Here is a 19,888-nt window from a genome sequence, read left to right on the forward strand (position 1 = left end):
ACAACCTCACACTTGCCAGGCAGGTGCTTATGCTGTTGAGCTAAATCCCCGGCCTTAAAAGTATTTTCTAGAACCAGAAAATCTATGAAGACAGACAGTAGCTCAATGATTGCCTATGTTTAAGGCAAGGAGGAACTGAGAGATGACAGCTAGTGGATGGGTAGTATGCTGCACTTTGGGACAATAAAAACGATCTAAAGTTGATTGTGGTTATGATTATATAATTCTGTTAATATGCTAAAATCTACTGAATCACACACTTTAAGTTTGTAGGTTGTATAGTACACAAATCTGAATTCAATGAAGCTGTTATTTTAAAAAGAAAACATTCCCATTAAAGTCAGGGACAAGGACTGAAGATATAGCTCAGCGGCACACGTGCTTGCCTGGCAAGCACAAAGCCCTGAGTTCAATTCCTAGTACGAAAAACAAAGTCAGGAACAAGATAAGTACTTGATTATTACTTTTTTCTTTTCAGTTTTAAAATGTCTTCCATTTCTTTGTTGAGATTTCTAATTTTTTCCCCCACATTTCAATTACAAATGAAATCATTTTTAAAATAGCTGCTTTAAAATCTTCATCAAATACTTCCAACACTGTGTCATCTTGGTTTTTGCACCCATTTTTTTTTCCATTCAAACCAAAGTGCTCTCAGTTCTTGGTATGGCAGGTGTCTTGTCTTGGTCAATGCCTCCTTACTGAGACACTGTACCTGACGCTCACACTTAGTGGAGGAGAGATTCATTTTGGCTGACCGTTTTAGAAAACAAGAGTCCTAGACTGGTTGCTCCAGGGCAGGACAAGTATGGTGGACAGGTCTAGTGGAGGACAGCTGCCTATGGCACAGTGGTCAGAAGCACAGAGACAAAGGGAAGCCACACAGAGAGAGACACCTCCCCCCCGCCCTACCCCAGCCTCCTCTGACAGACCCCACCTCTTAACAGCACATTCGATCATGAACACATCAGTAGGTTAATCCCACCATCTTCCAGATGAGGGAACATTCTAGGTTTAAACTGTAACATTCCACCTTTGACATCCAGAAGACTCAGATCCATCTCTTTATGAACGCATTTAGTCTAAGTCACCAAAGTTCTAACAGTTCCATTACTGCTGCACAGTGCAAGTACAAAGTCTTCTCTTAGACTCAGTGCAAACCCTTAGCTATGAACCCCTGCAAAAATCTAAAAGAAAGAGAATGCTAAAGTCAGGCACGGTGGCACACACCTGTAATCCTACCACTGGCAAGCTGAAGGAGCATCACTAACAGGTCCAGGCCAGCTTGAACTACAAATTGAGTCTCTGTCTCAAAAGAAAACAAACTCAAATGCCTCCTCCAAAAGAAAGAAAAGGTTACATACTTCCAATACAAAATGGCATAGGGTAAGCATTACCATTCTAAGGGAGAAACAGGCAGACAGGAAGAAACAGGACTAAAATCCTACCAGAGCAAGCATTCGCTCCTCCAGCTCTGTGTCTAGCACCCAAGGAAAACTGTTAGGATCTGAACTCTCAGGTCTTGGGTGGGCCCTACCACCCTGCTGGTGGTTGTAGCACTCATTGCTTTTAGCCATGGGTGGAAATGTAATTTCGAGGGTAAGCACTTAGGGATAGGATTGCCAGATCTAATGGTAAATGTATATTTACCTTTACCAGGAGCAGTCAAATTATTTTCCAAAGTGGTTGTATTGTTCTCTCCTTACGGGTACAATGTATCCATATCTTCAGCAATACATATACTTTGCCAATTTAAAATTTTCTAACTAAAAAAAATGGATAGTGGTACCTCACCGTATTTTTGTTTTCCTATTGACCAACAATGTTGAGCATCTCAGCATGGGCTTACAAGCTGTCTGTTCTTGATTTATATAGATGCATGTTCAAACCAATGGGCCTTTTTAATTATGTTCACTTTTTTAACATAGGGTTTTGCTATAATTCATGTTGGTCTTAACTCAGGCTGGCCCAGGCTGGCCTCAAACTGCCTCCCTGCCTCAGCTTCCCAAATGTTGGGATTACTGGTAGGTGCCACCACACCCAGTTTGTTGTTTGTCCTACTGAGTCATGAACTTTTTGTAAGTTCTAGATAGGCCTGTAGTTGGGGCACCACAGTAAATTTTTTCAAAGGAGCCCTACATAGGGAGTATTTCTATTGATGAATTTATTTATTTTAATTTTATGAGTTTTACAAATGTGTACTTAACAGGAAAATAAAATATTAAATTTTTAATATGTACTGAGTTTTTCGAATGTCAGTATTTTCAACATTAACTGTTTACTTGCTTACAAAACCTAAAAAATAACAATACAGAAATAACAGGAATAAAAATTCCCATTTGAACTGTAATGAAAATACACACAAAACTCTATGTAGAAATAATCTTTGCTTCAATTATGAAAACTAAGGCAGTCTTCACACCCAAAAAATAGCGTGCTTCACACCTGACGTCTTACTGGCCTTCCTGTTTCGTCAGGAGTTCTTGTGATGATTCATTCCCCTGTCTCTTCACCGGCCTGCTTTAGAATTCTTTTGAGGGCTTCTTTGGGCAGATACATATTGTTCTTCCCCTGTTGTGATTGGCCATTATCAACCCCAAATCCAAACCTCTAAGAAAATTTCTCCATGATATTCCATATTTAACATTTTTTTTGTAAACAATGAAACTATTTTTGCCTGACATGTTTAGTAAAAAACAACTACTGGCTAACATTATATGTTTTGAATGACATCACAGTTTCTGCAAAACACAGCAACATCTACACTACCTTTCATTTTAATGTAAAATGTGATCATTTTTGGCTTCATTTGTGTTGAGGATTGATTCACTATAAATCCAGGTACAAGATCAACATTATGGGTTTTTTTCCCCTAATGTCATGTCTTTCTGAAATCCAAATATTAAACTATACATTTCTCCATTATGAACTTGCAACACTCTTTTGGGAATATTCTCTTGGTTCTTGTAATTCCTATGGTGGTGAACTGGTGTTCTTTTAGCAAAAGTAACATCAATTGATAACTATTGAACCAACTGGTCAGTATGACATTTGGGTTACTTTTTGAAAAAGGTACAAGTCTGTTCAAAACATTATACAGGGGCTGGGGATTTAGCTCACTGGCATAAGTGCCTGCCTGGCAAGCATGAGGTCATGAGTTCGATCCCCAGTACTGCAAAAAAAAAAAAAAATCACACACACATTACACAGCTTACTACTGCACTAATAAAGACCTGGTGGCTGGGTTTCACAATAAATTTCTAAATTCAACATGTAAAATGTCTCACATCTACCAGGACACTATTTTTACACCATAGTTGGAGGTTTTATTTGGCATATATTGCCTAAAGCTATACCGACCACAAAATGATTCAAACTGATTGACAACTGTCATGCATTCAGACTGTTTTGATAGTTCAAAGCAAATCTTTCAGCAAATGAGCCACTAGAAGCCAACTGTCTTTCTTGGCAGGTCTTTTTTATCATCAGAACACAGGCAGCTCTGAAAGAAACCAAAACCCTTGAGTGCCATTACTGTTGTAAAAATCTCAACATCATACCTTACTTCTCCATAAATTCTTTAAACTCTGCCAATTAGAACAATAAAGTACTGCTATGAAGGCTTTTAGTCCAGACAGTGAGGTGTCATGATAAATAGTTTTCAGTATTACTACTGGTGCACATAGAATGTTTTACTAGCATTTTGTTATTATTGTATTTCAAACTATCTTGTAGCATATCGCCTGTTACAAACAATTCCCAAAACTGAATGGCAGTGCTGGCATTCTGTTAAGAACTTAGTTCTAACACTGGATCATTCAGGTACACATGACCATTCTGCAGCATTCTGACCAGTCAAGTGTTTGACTTCTGGGAAGACAGCAGAGCAGTAAGCAGCTGAGCTAACTGCCTAACAGTCACTGCCCAGACACTGGAAATAGAATCGTGAGGAAGTCAAGAAGGGGGTCCCCTGGACCCAGGAAGAATCTGAAGTGCGAATTGAAGTCCACAGAGAGTGAAAAGAAAACTTTCAAGGAATAAAAGGTGACACCTGGTGGCACCTTTACGCTAAGACGAGACTCATGGCGGTGTGAGGAGCTGATCAAACCTAGAGATGCCCAGTCACAGTGAGGGTGATGTCGAGCGATCCTGGAGATCCCTGCAGAGACACACAGCAGTGGAGGGGAGTGGTAGATATGGAGGACTGCACTGGCTGGCGGTTGAGTACAGAGGACTTAGTTCTCCCGTGAGGACAGACGCATTAGCCAGGAGTCATTTTGGAGATGTGCCAGCTGACTTCAGAACCCAGAACTGTGGGCTTCAGCTTTGTCTAGCAACTCCCAGCTGGGCACAGACCTGTAAACTGCTTGGACTGAGTCTGATCTCAGAGTAGGCTGGCTGAGATTATCCACTACCCTGCCAAAAAGCAACTGCCAGGGCTGGGGATTTAGCTCAGCAGCATAAGCACCTGCCTTGCAAGTGGGCGGTCGTTGAGTTCGATCCCGATTTTAAAAAAAAGCAACTGCCAATGTGCTGGGATAGATTGGCATGATCTGGGACTCTGTCTGCACAGAGTGCCTACTAGTGAAACCAGACAGAATCCTGGAAGACGATTATTTGCTTTTCTTTTTTTCTCCATTGTTTTTATATGAATGTGAAAGTGGTTCCTAACTTCTTTGTGGGTGTAGTTCTGTTCTGCTCTTCCCTTTATCTCTTTCATCTCTTTCCTTCAGTGTTAGGTACCAGTTTCTCCAATTTGCCTTGGTCCTTCTTTGTCTTCCAACCTTATTTCTACTCTCTTTCTCTCCTTCTACTTCTCTATTTTCTCCTTAATGCATTTTAAAATTTAATCCTTGAGGGCAAAACTGACACATTATGGGCTTATATACTTGGTTTGTTTTACAGTCTGTTATATAATCATAAATCTACTTAATATGGTTAAAAGCTGCAAATTAAGTGTTAGCTCACTTTGGTTTTTTCTAGGCTGTGTTTGATGCTATTGGTACCATGACACCCAAAATTGACATACTTGTTATAAACAGCTGTTTGTTCTGATAATCCATGACTGAGATTAACTAAGGGTCACAGAACATTTGTTGGCACAGTGCCAAACAACCAGGGACCCACCAAACAAGCAACAACTTCTCATCTCCAACAACTGAAGAGTAAGATCTTCCAACAGACTCAAAACCCAAAGACTCGCTATACTTAGAAGGTGCCTTGGAGAAGTAATCATCACCTAAGGGTCCTAAATACTACCAATAAAGCAACCTACCACAAGCAACTTGCAAGCACTATTCTAGGAATTAAAATAAGGGGCTGGAGATTTAGCTCAGTGGCATAAGCGCCTGCCTTGCAAGCAGGCAGTCGTGAGTTTGATCCCTGGTACCGATAAAAAGGAAAAAGACAGAAAGAAAAAAAAAAGGAATTAAAATTTAAAAAAAGAGAGAAAGTAAAATAAGAAGACACTGAAGCATACTGCAACCCTAGACATCCAGTTCACCAAAGGCAAACCCACAGTGCAATATGGTAGGACAATTCGAAAGCCCCTCACCAGGTCTTTCAAAGGTGGTAACAAAAACGCAACTGAATGAGGCTCTGGAAAAAATGCAATCAGAAACAGTCTCTCAAATAACTATCGAGATTACCAAAAACAGGAAAGAAATGGAATCCATAAAGCAGATTCAAGCAGACACCCAGGAGAATAAAACTCCACTGCAAGTATTTGAAAGCAGATTAGGCCAATGTGAGGACAGGATCTCAAACACTGAAGACAGGCTTGCAGTTAACAACCATGAAAAAAAGATTTTCTCAAAAACAGCAAGGGACCATGAGAAATCAATCCAATAGCTGCTAGATGAGACAAAGATGAATAACTTAAGATTGACTAACTGGAGTCAGTGAAAAAGCAGGAGATACCACAAATGACATTTTAAAAAATCTTCACAGACATCGTAATAGAAAACTTTCCTGGTAGAGAAAAATTTGACATTCAGATAAATGAGGCATATCGAACTCCAATTGCAATGATCAAAACAAATCTATAGCCAAGCATATCATATTCAAGATTCCAGAAATTCAACACAAGAATAGAATCCTAAAAGCTGTTAGAGAAAAGAAACAAATCACCATCACTTATAAAGGAAGCCTATCAAAATTACAGCTGACTTCTCAGCCAAAATCTCAAAGAGAGCTTGGAATGAAGTACTACAAGTTCTAAAGGAAAAAAATTTCCAACCCAGATTGATGTACACTGCAAAACTATCTTTCAAAATTGATGGAGAAACAAGATACTTCCATGACAAATAATATCTGAGGAAATTTATGACCACAAAACCAGCACTCCAAAATGTTTTGAAGGACAGTCTAGAAAAAGATAATAAGCACTATTGAACCTCAAGAGAAGGAATTCACCAGGGAAAGCAAACATTGGAGGAAGGGAGAAAAAAGGAGCCAAAAACAGGAAAATAACAAGACAAGGATAACTCAAGACATTTTAGTTACAATTATCAGTGTTAATGGTCTTAATTCACCAATCAAAATATACAGACTAGGAGAACAATCAAGAAGCAAGATCAAACAGTATGTTACACACAAGAAACATATTAATTCAAAAAGAAATTCACTGACTGAAAGTGAAGAATAGGAAACAATACTCTATATGACAGGAGTCCAGAAAAAAGCAGGGTTAAGTGTTATTTGCAGACAAAATGAATTTCAAGCCAAGACTGATTCAGAGATCTAAAAAAGGTCACCACAACGTTGTAGAGGGAACAATCCAAGATAAGAATCATAAATAAATATGCAACAAATATCAGTGCATCCAACGATATAAGATAATTACTAACAGACATGAAAAATCAACTGTACTGGGAGACCTCAATACACCACTGTCATGAAAAGACATATTGACTAGACAAAAAAATCAAAGAAATATTAGAACTAAATCAAACTTTTTTTAAATGGGGTAAAATTAAACACAACAAAACAGAACAAAATAGGACATAAGAAAGCAATGTAAGAGATATAAATTTCAAAGCTAGACGACCTGAGATCTTCACTATCTATCTTATTGTCTCTTGTTTTCTTCCAAATAGTTGTCCATGTCTTCTCATACAGAGAATTCATACAAAACAACATAGTATAAAACTGATCTGAAAAGAATGAGGAAGGCATTTTAGGTCTTCAAAACCAGACAATAGGGAAGTCACTAATGGCTGTTGTAGAGTCATTCTCTTCAAATAGCTATCCATACTTTCATGTATATTGAAGTTCAACAAAACAAAACAGGCAGAAGGGAGAGGTTGCTTGTTTTCCCAATACTCCAGGTTCCAGCATGGCAACAGGTCCCATTAAGCGTGGGTGGCCACGGTCCTGGGCCATTGCAGCCTGCCACACTCACAGTCGCTCACCAGCGGGGGAGGGAATGCTTCAAGCTGTTTCTTTCTAATGAATTGACCATTTCACTGCCCAAATTCTGAAATGCCAACAGACCATAGAAAGACATCTCTTTATGTTCCTGCTTGAAATCAACAGTGTCAGGAAGCTGCCGGCCTTGATTCAGGGCCAGCTAAATCAAATTTTTGAACAAATGGACTTAGTAGGTATCTACAGAATGTCCCACCCCACAATATCAGAATACACGTTCTTCTCAGCTGCACATGGGACATTCTCCAGAACAGAGCATATGCTGGTTCACAGAACATGCTTAAGTAAATGTAAAGGAATTGAAATTATCCCATGCATACTATCAGACCACAGTGCAATGCAACTGAAATCATGCCAAAGGAAACCAAAAGAACTTCATAAATAAATATTAAAATACATTAAATAGCACCCTGCTGAGCAACCAATGGGTCAAAGATGAAATTAAAGAAAAAATTAGACAATTTTACAGTTGAATGATAATGATAACACAACATACTGGAACTTGTGGGACAGAACGGAAGCAGTCTTAAAGAGAGAAATTTACAGCAGTAAATAGCCTTATCAAGAAAACAGAGCAAATGCATATAAATGATGTTGAACCTCAAACTTCTAGAAAAAGAGCAGGGTACGCCAAAAGCTCACACCAGGAAGGAAATTATAAAGATAAGAGCAGAAATTAACACACTGGAGACTAAAAACAATACAATTAAAGATTAAATAAAATTGACAAACCCTTAGCTAACCTTATCAAAAAAATGAAAGAAGACTCAAATTCACGAAATTAGGAATGAAAAGGGTAAAATCACAACAGACCCTGCAGAAATCCAGAAAGTCATCTATCCCTACTTTGAAAACTTGTATCCTTATAAGATGGAAAATACAGAAGAAATGGGCAGATTTCTAGATACACATGAATTATTAAAGCTGACATAAAAATCCTAATAACCCAATATAATACATATAATACATATAAAAATCCTAAATAACCCAATATAATAAATGAAACTGAAGACGTAATTAAAAAACTATCAACAAAGAAAACCCCAGGCCCTGATGGACTCACTGCTGAATTCTATAAGAAACTTAGAGAAGACCTAACACTACTACTTCTCAAACTCTTTAATGAAATTGAAAGGAAGCAACACTTCTAAATTGATTCCTGGAAGCAAGCATTACCCTGATACCAAAATCAGAGAAGGACTCAACAAAGAAAGAGAATTATGGGCCTATTTGCCTAATGAACATTGTTGCAAAAATCCTCAGTAAGATACTAGCAAACAGACTACAGCAAATCATCAAGAAGATAGTACACCATGAGCAAGTGGGATTCATCCCAGCGATGCAGGGGTGGTTCAAGATATATAAATCCATAAACGTAATACACCAGAGCCAAGGACAAAAATCATATGACCACCTCAACAGATGCAGAAAAAGCTTCTGAGAAAGTTCAAAGCACCCATTCATGATAAAAACCCTATAGAAAATTGGGATAGTCTTTATCTCAATCTGATAATAGCCATTTATGACAAATCAACAGCCAATATCATACTACATGGACAAAAACAGAAAGCTTTCACTCTAAAATCAGGAACAAGACAAGGATGTTCACTGTCTCCACTCATTCAACATAGTCCTGTAAACTATAGCTGGAGCAATTAGACGAGAGAAAGAAATAAAGAAAGGAGGAAGTCAACTACTGTTATTTGCAGATGACATGATACTCTACTTAGAAGACCCTAAAAACTCCACCAAAAGACTACTAGATCTAATAAGCAAATTCAGTAACATAGCTGGTCACAAAGTGAACACTCAAAAATCAACAACCTTCCTGCACATGAATAACAAACTCACTGAGAGAGAAATCAGGAGAACAATACCTTTTAAAATAGCATCCAAAAAAATGAAATACCTATGGATCAATCTAACAAAGGAGGTCTTTTACCTCTACATTGAAAACTATAGTACTCTGAAAAGGGAGATTGAAGAGGATAATAGAAAATGGAGAGGGTAGGAAGAACCAATATAGTAAAAATGGCCATACTTCCAAAACTGTTATACAGATTCAATGCAGTCCCACTCAAAAAATTCCAATAGTATATCTCACAGAATTAGAGAAAACAATCCTAAAATTGATCTGCAACCACAAGAGACCTAGAATAGCAATGGCAATCCTGGGCAACAAAGACAAAATAGGGCATCACAATCCCTGACTTGAAATTATATTATAAGGCGACTGTGATAAAAAATGTGGTACTAGCCAAAAAAAAACCCCACAAACCAAACCAAACCAAACCAAACCAAAAAACCCACCCATACCCAAAGATCAATGGAACAGATTAGAAGATGCAGGAACAACTTCAGACACACGAAGCTACCTTATCTTTGACAAAGGTGTCAAATACATTCATTGGAAGAAAGATGGCCTCTTTAATAAATGGTGCTGGAAAAACTGGTTCTATACACGCTGAACCGTAAAACTGGGCCCTATCTGTACTAAGCTAAAATCAGAACAGATCAAAGATCTTAATATTAAAACAGAAACATTAAATCTGCTGGAAGACAGAGAAAGTAAAACTCTTGAATACATTAGTGTACGCATTTATGAATAAAACCCAGACTGCACAGGAAGTATCATAAAGAATCAACAAATGGGATCTCATCCTATTGAAAAGCTTTTTCACAGCAAGAGAAACCACCAACAGAGTGAAGAAACAACCCACAGTGTGGGAGCAAATGTTAGCCAGCTGCTCCTCAGACAAAGGATTATTATGAGTATCCGAAATGAATACACACTTCTCAGATGAAATACAAACAGCAAATACATGAAAAATGTTCATCATCACTGGTCATTCGAGAAATACAAATTAAAACAACACTGCTATTCCACCTCACCCCAGAAAGAATGGCTAGTATCAAGAAATCAAGCAATAATAAATGCTGGAGAGGCTGTGGGGAAAAAGGAACCTTTCTCCACTCTTGGTGGGAATGCAGACTGGTGCAACCATTGTGGAGATCCCTCAAAAAACTAGGATTGGAGGTCTCATTTGACCCAGCTATCCCTTGCTAGGTACCTTCTCAAAGGAATTAAAAACGTCATACCACAGTAATGTATGTGCACCCACGTTTACAGCAGCACAGTTTATAATAGCCAGATCTTGGAAACAATCTTAATTCCCCTTGACTGAAGAAGGGATAAAACAGATGTGGTATTTTTATATAATAGAGTACTACTCGGCCATAAAGAATGATAAACTGAACACTTTTATAGATAAGTGGATGCACCTTAAGAACATGCTCATTAGTGAAATAAGACACATATAAATATCACAGTTTCATTAGTATGACAAGCTGAAGGAAAAAAACATGCATATAAGAAATAGTTAAGATAGTTTTTTTTTTTCTTTCTTTCCTTTTCTTTTTTTTTTTTTTTTTTTTGGTACCAGGGATCAAACTCATGACCTCGCACCTTCCAGGCAGGTGCTTATGCCGCTGTGCTAAATCCCCAGACCAGTTAAGATAGTTATATTTCTGATTTTTCTGAGTTCACTGGAGAAAGATCTGTGCTGGTATTGTTTGGACAATTGAATGCAGATGTCTTGTGCTCTGAGTGAATGATTTGGGGATGACAGTGTGCAATGTATGTACCATTGTTGCCCCCACGGACATGCTTTTAAATTTTGTTGTGATGGGGTTTTTTTCCTTCTTTTTCTTTCTTTTTATATTTGAATAAAATGGATTTAAAGAAAAGAATCTCAGTTAGGGACATAGCTCAGAGGCACAAGCACCTAAGTAGCAAGTATCAGATCCTGAGTTCAATTCCCGGTACTGAAAAAGAAACCTGAACAAAAAATGAAAATAGATCAAAATTGGTAAGACAGGAGTAAAGCAGTATTTAAGGATAAATCTGTAGGTGTCGGTTTAAATCATTAATGTTGATTTTCACATTAAGAAATTGAAAAAAGAACAAAGCAAGTTCAAAACTAAAGAGAGGAAATGAAGACTGAGAAGAAATCAATAAAAAAGAAAAGCAGAGCGAAATCAATCATGCTAGTTCCTGTGAGATCAATGAACACTTGGAACCAGCAGGATGGCCCACATCTCTAACCCCAGAACTCAGGAGGCCATGAGGCACCAGGTCGCTCTGCACAGAGGCCAGCCTGCGTGACGTGAGTGAGCACGAGGCCAGCCTGGGCTCCCCAGTGAGACCCTGTCTCAGAAAGCCAAGGAAAAAATCTTGGGAGAATCAACTTTGTCAACAGTGGCACCATGATGGTGGTTTCTTGTCTCAGTATAAATGTGAAGTTGTGTTTGAAGAATACAATTCCACTCTATATGTGTTTCTATCTGTGAAAAGAGAAGACATACTCATCCTTGGACAAACCATATAGCTCTTCTAAGCAGTGAGTCTCCTTACAAGCAAAGAAAAGGGACTGGGTTAGGTCAGTGGTCATAAGCCACGCTTACCCCAGCAGACTGTTTATTATCACTTAAATTCTAAATGGTTCTCCATCACTGAATTATATCATCCTTAAAAATTCAATTCTAAATTAGATCTTCTAAATGCCAAGAGGTGTATATTTACTATTAACAGCTCAACATGACCTGACTTTGGTTAAACCCTGGCATCGTTCCTCAAAAATAACCATACTGACTAAAGATGAAAAGTTGTTCAATTTACTCATAACTCAATTAGTATTTTCAAATAACAGCTTTGAGGAAGAAAAACCAAAGGAGAATTTTAGTCTAATTCAAAACCAAGGGCCAAGGGTTACTTGTTTAACTTCTCTGCTTATCCCCTCTCTAAAGTGATACTCCTATTGTCCCAGAAAAGTGGGGTGGTGGTGATGCATGTGTATAGTAACAAAATTAAGAAGTCAGAGACTGCAATGGGATGAAGGCCTCTTGGATTGCAATTAGAGCAAATGATTCAGCCCCTACTGTGGATCTGAGATATCTATGAATCTCTGCTGCTGCCTTTTAGGAGAAAATAACATTTTAAAAACAGACACAGATAAGACTGAAATCTGTCCTGAGTTCCAGATTTGGATATCCAAGAAGACTAGTCATTCATTGCTCAGTTGTTAACCTTAAAAATACAGGCCCTGGAGCTAGATCACTTGAGTTATGCTACTTACTGGCTTAATCACCCTAGGCAACTACAGTACATAACATTTTAGGGGTTACCATGAATATCAGATTTATACATACCTATAAAAACATACCTTGATTCTCTTTTCTTTCTAGTTTTTAATAAGGAATACGAAACTAAGATAATCTGTAAGAATCATTAAAATAGCATTTCCAGGAAAATTTACTTCTTAATTTAAAATCCTCTTAAAAGCTATGCATCTATATATTTCAATGGGACAGTCAGTGCTTATGAAAATACAAATATACATTAATCAAAAGATTCTAGAGAATCTGGAAAGTGTACAGTGTTACTAGATTTTATAATGTTGAGCATAAAGGTATATTCACTTATTAAAACACTAAGTTAAGATCAGATAATGTAGAAATATTAAGTAGAGCCTTTATGACTATTTTAAAATTGCCAAACATTGGACCTGATGTAACCTAATCAAGTCTCAGCTCCCATATCTGTAAATATCTGAGATAATGAGAGAATTCAAAAGAGGAAATGAAATATCCTGCCTATCCCACTAGCACACAATACTTCTAACTCATGGTCATTTCCCTCTATTTAAAAGGACAGAAGAAATCACAAACAGTTTAAGACTTTAAACAGCATTGTTTGAAATCACCCTGTAGATACTCTACAAACAAAGACATCTCTAGGTTAAACTGTACAATCTGAACACATTTTTAGTGTTCCTTCAGAAGCTTTACTTCAAAACCATTACAAAAATCAGAATAGGGTAGAAATCAATTCTGACAGAAATAGCTTTTGGAATAAATGCACACTTCGTAAACAAGAGACATTATAATAATAAATTGATGAGAATCTGTGATCTACCACTTTCCATAAACAGCCTCAAGAAGTTTCTAAATCTGACCAGCTCTAACACACTCAAACACTATATTAAGCAAACATTTTGGTACACAAAAGAATGAGACATGGTTTTTTGGGGTCTCACTTTGTAACTCAAATTGGCCTCGAACCTCCCTAAATGCTGGGATTATAGATGCATACAACCACATGCAGCTTACTTTGCTTAGAACATTTAATTTTGAGGAAAACTATCCTCAACTTGCAGGTACGCCCTGACAAATTAATCGTGGACACTTGCAAAAAATAATAAAGTTAATTTGTTAAGTATGATTAGTCCTGTTGGGTGTTACGGCTCACTCCTGTAACCCCACCACTCCGGGAGATGAGACAAGAGCCCACCCTAGGCAATTTATTGATTTAGGAAGACCTCAAAACAAAACTTTAAAAAGGGGTGGTGCTAAGCGCTTAGCTCAGTTCTTCAGAGGTTCAATCCCAGAAAAAAAGCAAATTTTTATTTTAAAGACCTTCCCTTAAGCCTCTACATCCAAAGCACTGATTTATCTACACAACTCCCGCTTTAACCGAGTACTTGATTGAGAGCTGTGCAAATCCAAAGCTCTTACTTCAAATTCATGAAATTCATATTTACATGCTTCCTTTTCCAGAAAGTATGCATCATCCTTTCAGCGAACTATGGGTTCAATCTGAGTACTAAGCTTAGAGCACTCTGGGATACCAAGGGGCTGCTTTTTTTTTTTTTTTTTTTTTTTGGTACCGGGGATCGACCTCACTACCTGGTGTTTACTAGGGAAGCACCTAAGCCACTGAGCTAAATCCCCAGCCCAGGGGCTGCTTTTTACCAACACCACTCACTACTTGATCCTAGGTTTTTATAAAAATAGAAGCAGCAGACGTACATGACACAAGCCCGAGGAGGCTGGCCTAAGCCTATGGACAATTCACTTCAGGTAGAGCCAATTCTACACACAGTGACAGCTCCCTGCACAACCAATTTCCTTCAATTTTAAAGATCTTTCCAGACCAGCAGGTCAAATCCTTGAACTGCACGGCAACGCTGGTCCTTTATTCCTGGGAACCACGACGACAGGGTCGATTAACACGACCGGAAATGGGCGGCGAACACAGAAAACCCCTCCGAACAGGGGTCGAACGCCGAAACCCGCACCGCGGACAGCCCAAACGAGAGGCCTGGGGCCGGAGGCCTCCCCTCTCCTGCCTCCCGTCCTCTAGCCGCCTCGAAAAAAACACAGGATCCGCACTGGGAACCGAGGAATCGCAAGACGGGTCAGGTCCAGGCCGCCCGCCGGGCCGGGTTTCGAAGCCCACACCTGGCTGCCCGCCCCAGGCCCCGCACCCCGCCCCGCCGCACCCGGAGCCGCCTCCCCGGTCCCGGTCCCCGTCCCCCCGATCTCCCCGGTCCCCCCGCCCTCCCGGCCCCGGCCCCGCACCCCCACCGCCGCACGCGGACCCCGCCTCCCGGGCCTCCAGCCCCCCGCCCCGCCGCACGCGGACGCCCTCCCGGAAGCGCGGCCTGGCGCCGGCCCCGGCCCCCGCCGCCGCCCGGTACTCACACACGCACAGCTCCACCACGTAGGCGTAGTAGGACCAGGCCACCACGAAGGCGATGAAGAGCACCGGCACCCAGCCCACCACGCGCTGGCAGCAGCGCCACAGCGTCCAGGGCGCCATGTTCCGCGGGCGAAGGCCCAGCTCCGTGCCCCACGGCTCGGGGCCGCCCCAGGCCTCCGGCGGCTCCTCGCTCGGCTCTTCCGCGTCTGAGGAGGAGCTGTTCGGGACGAAGGTCCACGGCTCCCCGGTGGCCCCGCCCCGCTGGGCTCGCGGCCCGGCCCAGCCCTCGTCCCCCATCCCACCCCCTCCCCCCGCGCCCCGCCGCAGCCCGCCGTAGTGCGCGGGCGGGAGGGCGGGGCTTCCGCGGGTGGGGCGGGGCTTCCGCGAGGGCGGGGTGGGCCGGGGTGACCTAGGGGGATCAGGCTCGGGGCGGGAGGAAGCGGGGAGAGAAGTGGGGGGCGGCTGGGGCTTGGGGCACCCGCTAGGCAGAAGTCCCCTTGCTGAGGGGGCAAGGGATGGCTTTTGTGGGTGGATGGCCAGGGCAGAGAAGGAGATGCCTGAAAATCAGCGTGCCCGCACAGCACCCCCATGGTCTGCGGGGCGCTAACTACTGGGGCACCGTCCTGGCCCTGGCCGGGGAGCGCAGTGTGTAGGGTCCTCAGGCTCTTGCTGTGAATTTCCAGCCCTGCCTCTGTTCTTTTTAGATGAACAGGTGAGTGCCAGTGATTTTGGGTGGAAGGCGTGGAGAGTTCACGTTTGAGGTAGAGCCCAGTTTGAAGGTTCAGTCGTGGGAATGGAAGTGTGTAAATGGTTCTTTGCCCGCCCCCTCCCCAAAACAGCTGCCAGAATTTCAACGATTAATTTACAGTTGGAGATTGCTAAGCAATAACTGTAATCGCAGTAGAACCTAGAAGCATCACTCTGAAGACATCATAATACGAGGTCAAAGACATTAGAAATAATTCCAGGCAGAGTAATTCCTTCACACCCGAGCTGTATCGCCAGCCCTTTTTTGATTTTGAGGCAGAGACTGGCCAAATTGCCCAACTTGAGCTCGAACTTAGGGTCCTCCTGTCTCAGCCCTCCAGAGTTGAGATGAGGGGCATGGGGCATGCGCGCACAGCAATACCCAGCTCAGACTGCATTCTCCTGCCAGTGCCTGCTGCCTTGGGGTTAAACTGGGATTTTAATCTGTTACTGCTCGATGATGTCCCCAGCAGGCGCCCCATTTTTATACTGTAACGTGGCGATAGGAAGAGCAAATAGTAATTACTTAGCCACAGTATGCTACTGCTTGCAGTAATAAAGCCTGTGTAAAACGTTCTGTTCTCCCCAATTTTACTCCTTAGAAATCTTGTCAGTGCCAAAGTTGACACTAGGTTCTGGGCATTTGGGTGGGTAGATTTCAACTTGTTTTCCAGAGAGACGGATTAGAAAGATGGAGTTTGGGTTGTTATAGAAGAACATACAACTCTCTTTTCTTCTGGCCATCTGTGTGTATCAGAGTTGTGCTTCCAAAATCTCAACACACATACCACATCCTCTACAAACCATGTTAGCTGGACATGATTTCTGTTTGCCATGCCATTTTGCTTTTGACACTATCTATAAAATTAACTATAATATTACTTTTCTAGGGCTGCTACACCAGAGCACCACAAACTGTGGGCTTAAAACACCAGAAACCTACTGTCTCATGGTTCTGGAGCCAGAAGTGCTAAATCGGGGCGTTGGCAAGCCCAGCGCCCTCTGAGAGCTGCAGGAAATTCTTCCTTGCTCTTCCTAGCCTTTCTCAGTGGCCATGTCTTTGACTCTCCACTGCATCACTCCAGCCTCTGCCTCCCCTGTCATCTGGCTTCTTTCCTGTGTCTGTCTGTGCCTCTTCTCATATTGGATTAAGAGTTGGCCCTGCTGCCTGCCCTCGTCTTCACTAGTTACATCAGTCAAAACTGTGTTTCTCAGTAAGGCCACCGCTAAGTTACTGGTTCGAAGAGCGTGACACCACACCCACAACGCAGAGTTTTGATTCTAATTGGAGGAGACCCCTTGCCTACCACCGTATAAGGTTCTTGATAGTGAACGTTTCCTAGACATCCTGTTTCCCCCGCTGTGCCGTGAAGGTAGGGAATATTACCAAGTGATTGCCAAGTAGACATTTTGAAGGTTCCTGTTGCTGTCCAGCTGTTTTTCCTATCAGTCACCAACCTGATCACATTAATTTCTGATTTCTAAATGACTGCCACTTGTTCATGTAATCTATTGACTCTGGAAAATGGTTCTGATCTCTTTCCTTGTCTTAAAGCCAGTCCAGTGAAGGCACATGTTACAGCTTTTATCTAGATGCCCTCCCAAAGCACTCCCGCACTCACAGATGGGGCTTTTCAGAGCCCTCTGGATCTAGGGTGTGATGCTGGGATTAAAGGTGCCCCACTGTGGATCTGGATGATATCCCCCAGAGGGCACATAGCCTACTGCATAAGTGGATTATAAAGACAGGAAGAAGGCATTTGATAGCTGCTTGCTATTGCTGCTTCCTGGCTGCCCTGCCATGGATGGTTTTTCCCCCGTGATGCCCCTTTGCCACGCTGCCCTACTTTAGAGCCAGCTGACTGTGAATTAAAACCTATACAAACTGTGACAGTAACCTTTTCCTTCCCTAACTTGAGAAAAGTAACTAAGACACATTTTGAGGGAGGTAGTACATTTCATTCTTTTGGGAATATTTCTGCAGTTCCTGAGCTGTGGGAGCCAGTGTCCTAAACCCCTTCCTTCCTTCCTTTCCCTTTCCAGGTTGGGCAAGTGATTTCCCTCCATCTCTGCTAATGATTGTGACAACAGCGAATTTCTTAAAGGCGGTGCTGGGAGCAGAATTACATCTTAGGACAGTTGTGGCTAGCCGTAACATTCTGGCTGCGGTGAGAACGAATTAGAAGAAGGTCTAGACGTTTTTCTGTTCCCTTTTTTGGAGGGTAGGGAACATAGTGGTTGCGATGAGGGCTGAGTTGTCTTTCTGGTTTTCTGTTTTTATTTACTGTAAGGCTCCAGTCCAGCCCGACTCTCCCAACTCCCAACCTGCTTGCCCCCAGAGCCACTGTTCTCAGCAGGGAACTCAGTTCAGCACCATGGCTGTCATCAGCAAGCACAAGGCGTCAGAAAGGAGATAAGAAAAGACAGGGAATTTTGCAGGTCCCTGGAAGTCTGGGGACATCTGGAGACACCTGAAAGTTTACACTGGACACTGCAAGGACTTTGTCCAATGAGGTCAGACACAACCAGAGCATATGTTTATTATTATTATTATTATTATTATTATTATTCCTGCCCAATGGCCCCTGCCTTCTTTCCATCCTTGTAAAAGGGACTCACTTCCCTTTGGTCAGTGCAGATTGTCTTACTGCTCTCTGCCCGCACCATGCTGCATTTATGCAAGCCTGGTCGCTGCTAGTCTCTCCCTCAAGAGCATGCATTACATTTACCATCCATGCTTCTAGGAACAAGGTCAGCAAAGCTGTTATGAGTTAGAAGCAGCTTTCTTATCACCTCCCCTTGCTGCCAGCCTGGTTCAGGCCACCACAAACTTGTACCTGAACCACAGATGCCATCCCTCGACAAAGGAGACAGAGCGATCAAGCTGATTGATCTGCAAGAGCATGGCTTTTCCTGGAGACTGGAAGGGAGCAGGCTCCTGACCCAGGAGGAGGCAAGCTGCCAGTGGGCCTGGTGACTCATTTCTGGCCTCCCTGATATAATTACCTGTCAGGAACTTCTACTATTTTATATTCTATCTCTGCTCTGAGGACCTGAGAGGACCAGGGGCAAATAGAGGCAGCTATAAAAGCCTTTAGGGTTATGGAAATCAGAGATGTAGTTCGAAAAGACTGATGAAGAAAAAAACAAGTTTTAAAAATTAAATCATAATTCTAAAGCATACAAAAAATCTAATACTAAAAAGGAATTCAAATAAACATCAATAATCAGAACTTGAATTCACATAAAATGTGGGAAGCAGTCTGACGGGGTCCCACAATGTAGCTGCAGCTGTCCTTGAACTCACCTTGTAGTTTAGGCTGGCCTGACCTCACAGCAATCCTCCTGCCTCAGCCTCCTGAGTGCCCCATAATCCTATGGTCCTGGGTCCTGACAGAGATTTATAAAAACGATTTGGCATGCGTGTCCAAAGAGGTAAGTAGAAGGAATAAATTACACCTAAAAAGAACATGAAAATGTGAAACTAATAGAAGAAAATGAAAAGCGAGTGAATTTGAAAAACAGCTATTTAGAAGTCTTTCCAATAGTTGAGGGTGTAGCTCATGGAAAAGCGCTTGGTTTACCCTGGGCACCCACACACACAAAATTCTTCAAAAATGATGTTAAACTGAAACTCAGGCTGGGGACATAGCTCAGTGGCACAAGTGCCTGACTGGGAAATCCTGAGTTTAAGTCCCAGTACCAAAATAAATAAATAAAAACTCTATAGGCAAATTCTAATATGGGTACTGCACAAGAGGAACTCAGCCCAGCGGCCTACACAGTAACTTCCTCTAAAGTGAGGGAGGCTTTATCACATGCTTTGAGTATTTCAAACCACTGAAGCATGGGCAGTGGCTGAAATCCTGAGGGCTGTGGGTGGCCTCTGTGGTCGAGTCTGTGCCCAGCATGAGAACAAACTTGTGTTTCCCTGTTTCTACCGATGGGGTTCAGGAACCCAGAGTGTGGCACTTCTGCAGCTAAGGAAGTAGAACAAGGTTTATCTGACCCCCACTTCCTGGAAACAGGCCATCAAAGAATTCTGTGGGGGGCAGAGGGTGTAGATCAGTGGTGAGGGCAAGTAGCCCTTGCCTGGCCTGCATGGGGCCATGGATAAGAAGGAAATGCTTCTTACTCTCTTTATGGGTCAAGGAATCTGCAGAGACCTACAGTGCC

The 19,888-nt window shown here is 41.8% G+C and overlaps 1 protein-coding gene and 1 non-coding gene across 13 annotated transcripts in view; both read right to left on the reverse strand.

Annotated features, from left to right (window-relative positions):
- Zdhhc20 (zinc finger DHHC-type palmitoyltransferase 20) overlaps positions 1 to 15,224 on the reverse strand; it is a 56,170-nt gene extending 40,946 nt beyond the window's left edge. For 2 of the 12 annotated variants that reach the window (XM_063232498.1, XM_063232504.1), the window contains exon 1: positions 14,968 to 15,224. In XM_063232498.1, the coding sequence (XP_063088568.1) occupies positions 14,968 to 15,085 (118 nt within the window). In that variant the 5' untranslated portion in view covers positions 15,086 to 15,224. The remainder of the gene's footprint in view (positions 1 to 14,967) is intronic. The other 10 variants (XM_063232502.1, XM_063232507.1, XM_063232505.1 and 7 more) reach the window with 6 other exon arrangements.
- LOC111753744 (small nucleolar RNA SNORA2/SNORA34 family) lies at positions 7,432 to 7,567 on the reverse strand. Its single transcript, XR_002788538.1, has one exon. It is a non-coding gene; the product is annotated as a small nucleolar RNA SNORA2/SNORA34 family (small nucleolar RNA).
- Positions 15,225 to 19,888: the final 4,664 nt, after the last annotated feature.

Source organism: Cavia porcellus, unplaced genomic scaffold, assembly GCF_034190915.1.
Source record: "Cavia porcellus strain 051 isolate PalLab524CR breed Dunkin Hartley unplaced genomic scaffold, mCavPor4.1 scaffold_21, whole genome shotgun sequence".
NCBI classification, from domain to species: Eukaryota; Metazoa; Chordata; class Mammalia; order Rodentia; family Caviidae; genus Cavia; species Cavia porcellus.